The sequence below is a fragment of the Oncorhynchus tshawytscha genome, linkage group LG16, assembly GCF_018296145.1.
Source record: "Oncorhynchus tshawytscha isolate Ot180627B linkage group LG16, Otsh_v2.0, whole genome shotgun sequence".
NCBI classification, from domain to species: Eukaryota; Metazoa; Chordata; class Actinopteri; order Salmoniformes; family Salmonidae; genus Oncorhynchus; species Oncorhynchus tshawytscha.
In genome coordinates, this window is record NC_056444.1 from 36,473,307 (window position 1) to 36,483,625 (window position 10,319).

Sequence of the window (10,319 nt, forward strand, 5' to 3'; positions counted from 1 at the left end):
TCCTTGTCTTTGAAAGAAAAGCACATTTTCTGTACATTAAAATAGCATTAATTTGATCAGAAATACAGTGTAGACGTTGTTAATGTTGTAAATGACTATTGTAGCTGGAAACGGCAGATTTTTTATGGAATATCTACATAAGCAAAGCTGAAAAATGTTGTGCTGATTAAAAAAGCAATACAACTGGCCTTCTTTAGACTGAGTATCTGGAGCAATCAGCATTTGTGGGTTCGATTACAGGCTCAAAATGGCCAGAAACAAAGAACTTTCTTCTGAAACTCATCAGTCTATTCTTGTTCTGAGAAATGAAGGCTATTCCTTGTGAGAAAATGTCAAGAAACTAAAGATCTGGTACAACGCTGTGTACTACTCCCTTCACAGAACAATGCTAACTGGCTCTAACCAGAATAGAAAGAGTGGGAGGCCCCGGTGCACAACTGTTTGAGAAACAGATGCCTCACAAATCAGGAACAGAAACATCCACCAGAGGTGTTGCCAGAGAATTGAATGTTCCTCTCTACCATAAGCTGCCTTATATTTTTGGTCAGTAAGTATGTATATATGTGTGTGTATCAACAGAATGGACAGTATATGAATAGGAAAGTGTGTACAGCAATAGTGATTTCAGATGAGCCTTGATTGATGTATGTATGTATGTATATATACACACTATTTAACAGTCTGATGCACCTGTACTAGAAGGCGGAAACAGGTGGTAGCGGGCAAACAATGAGGCCGTGGCAAACAATGATTGAGTTGGAGAAGTGCGTGGCCAAGCGGTCATGGGTGAACAGGGAGTACAGGTGCCTTTCCCCTAGTGCCTAGGTATAGGGGCTGGGGGATAGGAGGTAATGGGTAGGAGCTAGTGGGTAGTATGGTGTGTTGTTCACCTGTGAGGTTCCAGTCATAGAGCTCCAGTATATCCTGGAATAGGTAGGAAGAGAACAGCTCCAGTCCTTTCACACAGTAGTTCTGAACATGGAAATAGGGAAACAAAGGGTTATTTATCTCTCTCATATATATATATATATATTATATATATATATATATAACCTGATAGTCAAATCTAGTTCCCTAATCTTAGGCTTCCAACACCTCCTTATCAGGCCATTCAGCTGGTGTAGGTTAAAATCAACCTCTACTTCTTTACGGCCTTGGGTGAGAACTGCGGGGGGGGCTAACCAGAAGAACAACAGCCTTTTAACTCCAATTACAGAGGAGAAAGCAATAGCGAGAGACCCCAAAGACTTTGAAAACAAATCAAATGTTGATACTATTCTGTGATCTGTTGCCACAAGAAAACGGCAGACAGTGAAAAACTGTTGTTGTACTTTAAATCAGTGCCTAAGTAAAAATACAATAGAAGTACTACTTAAGTTTTTGGGGGGGAATCTGTACTTTACTATTTATATTTTTGACAACTTTTACTTTACTTTACTATTTGCACATCGTTACAATACTGTACATAGCCATATGACATTTGAAATGTCTCTATTCCTTTGGAACTTTTGTGAGTGTAATGTTTACTGTGAATTTATTTATTGTTTAGTTCACTTTTGTTTATTATCTATTTCACTTGCTTTGGCAAACCTGTTTCTCATACCAATAAAACCCTTTGAACTGAGAGGGGAGAGAGAAAGAGGGGCTTTACTGACCTCTGGTGTCATCTCTTCAATAAAGTGAATGGTGTAATCTATGTTGAAACGAATCACTCTGCACAATGGAATCTGGGATGATGAAAGAGAAGAGGGGGGAAGAAGAGAGTAGAGGAACACTCATTACCATGATGTTAGACAGAGGTTACAGCTTTTCAAGAAAACTCATTAAAACCTCATCTCCATAAGCAGCGGCTGCAGCCCAAAATCTCACACACACACACACAGTAATGTGCACACACTGGACACCAAACACACACAGAACACACACCCAACACACACATACCGAACACAAACAACCCACACGCGGTATCTCTTTACCCACGGCTTTTGAACATTAAGTGACTCCAATCTCTTTAAGGAGATAAGCCTGCACTTCCGTGTTTAATCTCCCAGTTACATGCTCTTTGTTGTCTGAACGGGAGTCCATGTTGGAGGATTAACCTGGCCCACCGTATATCATGCAGTGGTGCCCACCCCTCTAGCTAACTAGCAGGGGCTAATATCGCTGCGTTCTGGAGTCTCTAATCCCCAGACCCTCTGTAATGAAAAGGTTTTTCAAGGGGTTGTTTAAATTATCCCGTGGTAATCTGGGTTTAATTCTCGCCAAATTCTTTTCAAATTGGAATTATTGACCGAATATGCGCATTTCGCGTCATTATTCAAACACACACAAATATTCAAACACACAACTCTCTCAATCACTGCCTTATTCAGCTAGGCCTTGCCTGCCATCGATTTGCCATCCTTTAGGGACAAAAATGTATATGAAAGAACCTAATACAGTTCAACTTGGCTTGCCTTTCAAGCCTCCCCTGAAACTCTCTGAAGCCCTCCTGGGGCAACGCGCCTCAATTTTGAAAACCTCTGCTAAAGAAGGATCCTCTGTCGATACGTATGAGGCCTTTAAAGTCCCAACCGCTGTTATATTTGACAGTTACTGATGGGCCTTTAAAAGTAGAGAGGGAAGTAGTGGACTTAAAACCCAAGGTCGCCATCAGCAGTGTGGCCGAAAAGGAACGTAGAGTGATTCCCAAATGGTACCCTGACCAGGGTCCATAGGGTGCCATTTGGGAAACAGACTAATTTTGTCTGAGGTTGACTCTGGAACAAAGGAGAGGACCGACGCAAAATGCAGATTTTAAGTTGCTGTTTTTTTTTTAAGCTGGCCGCTGGCTCTGAATTATTAATGGATGCTTTGCTTTATAAACCTGCCTGTAGGGACGGACAGAATATTCATATTACGCAGGACACACAGGCAGCTGACGCAGCACAGGTTGTCCCATCGGAGGACACGAGGGAGAAAGGAAAGGCAACAGAAGAGCTGTGTGTTGAGCTATGCATATACTTTAAAACAGGCCTTGTTAAATAAAGGTTAAATAAAAACATTTAAAATAGTAATCAAGAGAGAAAGATCAAAGAGAGCGGAGGGTATGATGGCAGGATGGATCATTGCATGGTGCTTACGTTAGTGAGAGGCATGTGGGAGAAGAGGGAGAAGCCTTCGAACAGGTACTCATGGTCATCGTACTCGATAACCGTAGGCCTGTCTGTCTGGGAACAACACACACCAAAAATGTCAGAATGAAGTCTTGATGTAACTTTAAGAGAAATCTATGGTCATGGTTTTTGGGTCCAGCTACAGTGGTTCCTCCTTTAAAAGTTTTGTCATACTCCAGCACACCTTGCGGGCTGCTGCAGCATTCTGTGGCACTTTATTTATTTGTCAGATATTTTTTTACATTAATGCCAGTTAGCGCTAGTTTGACCACCAGAGGGCAACTTGGAGAAGCATTTGATATTCTCCCATTTTGGCATTACTAGAGAATTTAAAACATTTTTTGTAGTAACATAGTACATGGGATTGATCTTAAGAAATGTAGCTTAATTTGATTAATATTATGGTGTTTCGATGCCGAGAAATTTGAAAAACAAAACCCTCTGGGTTTACGTTAGGATGGAATGGAAAATATTCTGCTGAACAACGTGACGGTTGGGAGTAGGCTACAGTATAAGAGGATTGGAGGATTCTAAATTAATATCTGAGGGAGATAACATTTCCAAACCCTAATTGTAGTGTAACCAATACTCATTTTGCCTATGGTAGGCCTACAGTGTATCTACATATATTTTTTTCAATGACGTGGCTCTCTGCAAAGAATTACATTTAGAGGATTGGAGGATTCTAAATTAATATCTATGGGGCATTTTCTGTTAGGATCTGTGAGAATATAAGGGGCATTTATAACATAAATGAATTAATAATAATGGTTTTGTTTAAAAAGTAATGATATTTTGGAGATTTAACCTAGAGTGAGCGAGAAAATGGCATTTCTTGAACATGGGGTGAGACATTCTCACTCATTTGCAAATAAAGCCAGTTATTTAAAATGGTTTATTTCTGGAGAAACCTAACTTGATTATTTAGCAGACATCACCTGCTTATACTCAGTCAACACATATACCTTAAGAATATACATGAACACTTTAGTTTCTCCATGTCTCAGAGCAGCGCGAAACGGTGCGGAAATAGACGTCCACAGCAGGAAGGCATATATATAATATATAAATGATATTTTGAAGATTATTTCCTTTAAAAAGAAAATGACAGTGAGCGATTGTAATCTGAAAAAAGGCCAAAACAATTTTTATGAAGGACAAAACATAGCCCTGCTAATAGCCATAATGATGCTGTACAACATAACCATGTGTGTTGAAAGAGTATTTTCCAGTAAGCAACAACTTGTTTGCCTTCATTAGACAACTTTGTTCCAATATTTCTGTAATTCAGTGATATTTATTCCCATAGTCATCCGTTATGGATCCATAAACAAAATCAACATCTGCATTTTGAAAGAGTATTTTTATAACTATTTTATTAATGAAAGCACAAAGATTCTGATGAAGAAATACAGTACTGTACAGTATATGCTTTTACATTTGGATAATAAAGTATTTAGAGGATATAAGCCACCTGCATTTGTTTATGAGGCTACTGTTCAGTCTGACAAGTAAACATAGCCTACAAGACATACTGTAGTAAACATGAGAAAGTGCCCAATTCCTTACATAAGGGAGAGCAGGCCATGTCCAGACTTTCTCGGTGACGTCAAGTACCTTCAATAATGGCTGTACTAGAGAATGCGGGCACGCGGGAGACCGGGGTTCAATTCCCCAACGCGAGGAAGGAGTAGGCTGTCCTTGTAAATAAGAATTTGTTCTTAACTGATTCCATATGTGTTATTTCATAGTTGTGTTGTCTTCACTATTATTCTACAATGTAGAAAATAGTGAAAATAAAGAAAAATCCATGAATGAGTAGATGTGTCCAAACTTTTGATTGGTACTTGCTTAATTCATTTGATTAATATTATGGAGTTTCTATTCAAAAAAAAAACGAAAAACCCTCTGGGTTTCCATTAGGATGGAACAGGATGGAACGGAAAATATGGCGCCATACAACGTGACGGGCGGCTGTACAGTACTGGGCTATTTAGCTAAAGAATCCCAATGTCATGCGGGCACGCGGGAGATCGGGGTTCAATTCCCCGACGGGAGGTAGGAGTAGGCTATCCTTGTAAAAATGAATTTGTTCTTAACTGACTTGCCTAGTTAAATAAGGTTACATTGAGAACATAACCAAGTTGTGCACAATTATCAGTTTCTATTTAGGTTTATGTCGCCCATTCATTGTCAGAAACACAGTAGAACCCAAAAGCATAATCAGTGCTTTAACTCCCCCTTGTGCTGGTCTGGAGCAATGAAGTGGTGACGCAGGGTACCGTACTAAACCACAAATTACCTCTAAGTACCACGGCGTAAGCTCGCAACTTTTAAAGGAGGAACCACTGTAGGGCATAATGTTTTTTCCCCGACTACGTCACCTTACCAGGACAAACTACAAACTCAAGGTAAGGTCATGTGTTCAGGACAAAAAACTCAGAACTGTGAGAGGGATCAAGATGGAGAGCGAGACAGATGTATTCATACCAGGAAGTTAGTAGGTGGAGACACAGTGATTCTGTAGTGGTAGAGCTTCCCAGAGTTGTTGTTCATCGGACGACATTCCTTCACCGACTGGAGAGCGAGAGAGAGAGTCTTTGTACTAATGTTTAATAGTAGAATATCTATCCTTTAGTATTTTATGGGGAATCAATGCAAGATATTTTAGAAGAGAGGGTGTGTGTGTGTGTGTGTGTGTTTACCTCCTCTCCAGGGTAGATGCTGTGGCGTATCCCTGTGCGTCTGGACTTGGCACTGCACTTACACAACGGCCCATCGTTCATCTGTACACACACACACACACAGGACAGCCATAACCACTATGAACACTCCTCCAAACCGTAACAGGTGCTGAAGGGAGTTGTGGAATGTGTGTAGTACACAAACACAAGAGGTGATATTTTGACAGCAGGCAAAAGATGTCACCAAAACAGAATGAATCACTTAAAATACACTTATTATAAAACACGTGTGCAATAAACAGATACAGGATTAAATGATGTGCATTCGTATATCTGCAATGTTTGTTTCCAACACCACATAATTTAAAACCACCCTGTCATGGGCATTGTTTAAAAAAGTTTCAAATAAAATGCCATTACAAGTATTTTGGAGGAATATGGTCTCTTCCAACACTAACATTTGTTTTAGACTAAGATTCTTCAACTGGGTGTACAGGCTTTCATTCCAGCCTTGTATTTTAATCAGGTGTGGTACTGCAGGGCTTGAATGAAACAATGCACAACCCAAGCTCTTCAGGACCAGAGTTGGAGAAGCAGGCTGTGATAGACCATGTTAGAGTAAAACCTGTACTCATAATGCTCAGAGTAGGAGTGGTGATCTACGATCTGGTCCCTCTATGTACCCCTATTCATTATGATCTGAAAGGCATCCTGCACTATGAAACTAGATTTTTTGAATTAACATTTTCTGATTAGTTTCTTAATTATTACTACAAGTGTCAATCTACCACATCTCCTCGATTAATCAAAGACATTAAATCAATTAATCAAGTGCAGGAGGTTCTGACCTGTCCTGGGTCGTTGTACCACAGCTCGTCATGCAGACGGTCTGGATGGGCCTTCTTCCTCTTGATCTCAGCGATCACGTCAAACACGTCAGAGTCAGAGCTGCTGGAGCAGGTACTGCCTCCCCCGTCAGACTCGCAGTCTGACTCACTGCTGCTGTGACTGTGGCACTCCTCTGGAACAGACACACAACAACCAGGACACTGTCAGTGGCTAGTGCACAGAGAGAGGTCTCAACACAACAGCCACAACACTGACTTTTGGTCACCTGTCTACTCTGGTGTATGCTTTTAAACTTGTTTTTTAATACTAGTTGTTCCTGCAAAAACCAACACCTGGACATATGTAGACACACTGCTGTGCACAGGGTTTCACTTCCTTTTTTGCACTGTCGTTGGCTAGTCCACACACGAGAGGTCTGAACTCACAGCAAAGACCGTAATTGCTACTGAAAACAGGTTGACAAGCCTGAACACTGTGTCAATCTTAGTGCACTAAATGGTGTAGCTAATCACGCTCTCTTTTTAACTCTCCTAGTTGTCGGACAGGGCTGAAGTCATTCCTAATCATATTAAATCAATCTCAGACATGGCAAGGCAAGTTATACACAGTTTATAAAGCAGGTTTGACAGTATTTCTTTACTTCATTCAACACAAGACACAACTGTCATTTTCACATTCCACCGTTACATAACCAGTGTTAGAGTTGAAATACCTTTGGGGATACTATCTGATATCAATACAGTACCGGGCTCCTCATCTAGCTTGGTCTTGGGAGGGTCCCATTTGGGCCGGGCCGACTGAGCACGCTCCTGTCTCTTGACCAGCTCTTCCTCGAAGCGTTCGTACAGGTCCCTCAGCTTACTGGTCCCCACCACTGTAGAATCACCCTACAGCAACAAAACAGGGTTACACAGAGTTTCAAAAGGCAGTATGAGAAATTTGAGCAATTGGTTGAAAGACAGTAGAAAGCTGTGGTGGTACAAATCACTGACAGAGAATCACTGACAGATCAGAGCATTTGTAAATGCCTCTATGATTATCAGAGATATAAGTGTTCATATGGTGTTGTATCCTCAGACATTTTCCAAATACATTTCTGGTGCATACTGTAACAGGAAAATCTGAAATTTGGTTACATTTTCATACAGAATTAACCTGTTTGTGTCAAACTAACAAAGTCAGCAAAGAAAAGCCAGCATAAGCCTCCTACCACTTGATCCATGGGATCGCTGGAGTAGTAGTTCTCAGCATGGGTACAGCGGATCCACGCAGGCTTCAGCAACTCATCCTCCTCTCTCTCATCTCCCTCCCCTTTCTCCCTCTCGCCTCTCTCCCTCTCACCTCTCTCCCTCTCCCTCTCCCTCTCGCCCCTCTCCCTCTCGCCCCTCTCCCTCTCGCCCCTCTCCATCTCTCTCTCCCGGTCTCTGTCTCTATCTATGGAGACTTCAGGCTCTGTGTCTCGGCTCCTGGCGGAGGTATAGCTGCGCTCTCTGTCTCTGCTCATCCCCGGTCCGTCGGACCTCCGGTCCCTCTCCTCCTCCCAGCGACCACGCTTCCTCTCTCTGCTGCCTGACCGACTGCAGGGAGAGACACACATAAATGGAGTGGGTAATGGTCACATTGGGAAACAAAGCAAAGGAGAGAGAGTAGAGAGAGAGAGAGACATCCATCTCTGCTCCTACTGTGTAAATAGTTACATTGTGTGCACATAATTGAAATCAAAGACGTGGGTAACAAGCTAAGTACTTTCCGGGTTCAGTATTATAACTAGGGGATCTATTCAATCCGTATCATGAAAGTACAGCGTTACAGCATGATTGAAATTTAAAGGCAATGTTGCCACGTTTGCGGAGACTGCATTCAATCTTTAAAGTTGTATTTGTTGATGCATATATATGCTCAATCCAGAATTATCATAAAATGTATATTGTGCAATCCGTAACGCTTCAGCAATACATATTGAATATAGCCCTAGGTGTATATACATGCAAGCAGACACAGATTAAAGGTCAAATTAAATAATTATCCTTTTTTTTTTTATTAAGTCAACATGAGCATCCTTTACCTTCTAGGTCGCTTCCTGTGTCGGTCAGGTGACTGAGACCTCCGACTGTCTCTGTGGCGATGCCTCTCCCTGAGAATACACATACCCGCACACACAGACAGACACACACTTCCCTTAGAATGTACAACATACAGATCCAGATCTGGCATTGAAAGCATTGCATTAAAGCAAACACGGTAACGCATAACATGAGTCCACTGAACACGAGTGTCTGCTAAATCAGGTTTTCCCAACCAGCCACCCATGCACATTTTGGTTTTTGTCCTAGAACTACACAGCTGAAATCAAAAACCAAAACCTGCACCCAGGGGGGGCCCCAGGACCGTGTTTGAGAAACCCTGTGCGAAATGACCAAAATGTAAATGAGGACATTATACGTTGGGCATGGGACCAACACATACCTGCTGCGTTCTCGACTCCGGTGACGGGTAGGAGGAGTCCTCCCACGCTGTTCATACTCTGACCGATGTCTCCCTCCCTCCGGCCTGCGTCTGTCCGGACTCCTGCCTCGGTCCTTCCCTCTCTGGTTCATGGGGAAGTCCATCTTGTGTCTGTCGCCACCACCACGACTGCCGTAAGCATAGCCACCCTTCTGCTGCCTGTGGTCGTCATGGCGACCCCCTCTGCTTCTCTCCGGTGACCTCTGACTCCTGTCGTCCATTTGCTGTTGCTTCTCAGCCTTATACTGCTGCCCTCCTCCTCCATGAGGACTGTGCCTGAAGCCCCCATGGTCTGGCTTGAAGGAGCTGGGACCCTGGTGGGAGCCGTAGTTCCCTGGGCTAAAGTTGGGCAGAGGAGGGAATGGAGGATGGGAGTAGTTCATGGAGTAGGGGGGTTGATGGTAGCTCATGGACTGTGGAGGCATGGTAGGAGGCATGCCGGGGGGGTGAGGGAAGGGTGGAGGGGGTACGGAGGGCATCATGTAGTGGTAAGCACTCTGAGCTGACGCTGGAGACCCAGATATGGAGCTTCCAGAGGTGTTGCCGGCGAGAGGAGGAGGGGGAAGTTGGGGTGGCTCTGGGTGTTGGGGTTGGGGAAGGGGGGCGTACGGGGCACTGGCTGAGGGGACTGGCCGTCATACCCCCCTGAGTGGGCACTGGAGGGGGGTATGACATGTAGTCTGAGTGTGCAGTGATGTAACCACCCCCACCACTGTTTCCTTGGCCACCATAGCTGTGAGAGGAGCTGTGCTGGGCCTGGGGGTCGTAGTGGTAGGGGGACATTGGCGGCTGGGGGGGTGGGGGTCCTAGGTTGGTGGGCCGGTAGTTTTGGTGGGAGCCGTGTTGACCCCCATGTTGACCTGGGGAGGCTCTTCCTCTGGGGCAGCCTCCACCTCCTCCTCGACCCTGATGGAAGGACATACCTACAGGACAACAGGAACAACATATTTAAATAATCACCAATGTGCACAGTGTCACCAGCTATGGTCCAGGGTGTTAAGTGTGCTTCAGCAAGCCACATGAACACCTTGGACCAAAGTTAAGTGTCACCATGTACAGCATGATTACACAACACAGACCATCTGAATCAACACTCGATTATCTGTGGACATAAACCACCAAGTCT

General features: G+C 43.4%; 1 protein-coding gene across 6 annotated transcripts in view; it reads right to left on the reverse strand.

Moving 5' to 3' along the window:
- drosha (drosha ribonuclease III) overlaps positions 1-9,824 on the reverse strand; it is a 210,622-nt gene extending 200,798 nt beyond the window's left edge. For 4 of the 6 annotated variants that reach the window (XM_042299138.1, XM_042299139.1, XM_042299136.1 and 1 more), the window contains exons 1-10: positions 9,155-9,824; positions 8,754-8,822; positions 7,899-8,265; positions 7,401-7,575; positions 6,688-6,860; positions 5,861-5,941; positions 5,646-5,732; positions 3,123-3,209; positions 1,656-1,727; positions 891-972 (exon numbers count right to left, since the gene is read on the reverse strand). In XM_042299138.1, the coding sequence (XP_042155072.1) occupies positions 891-972; positions 1,656-1,727; positions 3,123-3,209; positions 5,646-5,732; positions 5,861-5,941; positions 6,688-6,860; positions 7,401-7,575; positions 7,899-8,265; positions 8,754-8,822; positions 9,155-9,675 (1,714 nt within the window). In that variant the 5' untranslated portion in view covers positions 9,676-9,824. The remainder of the gene's footprint in view (positions 1-890; positions 973-1,655; positions 1,728-3,122; positions 3,210-5,645; positions 5,733-5,860; positions 5,942-6,687; positions 6,861-7,400; positions 7,576-7,898; positions 8,266-8,753; positions 8,823-9,154) is intronic. The other 2 variants (XM_042299140.1, XM_042299137.1) reach the window with 1 other exon arrangement.
- Between the last annotated feature and the right edge of the window lie 495 nt (positions 9,825-10,319).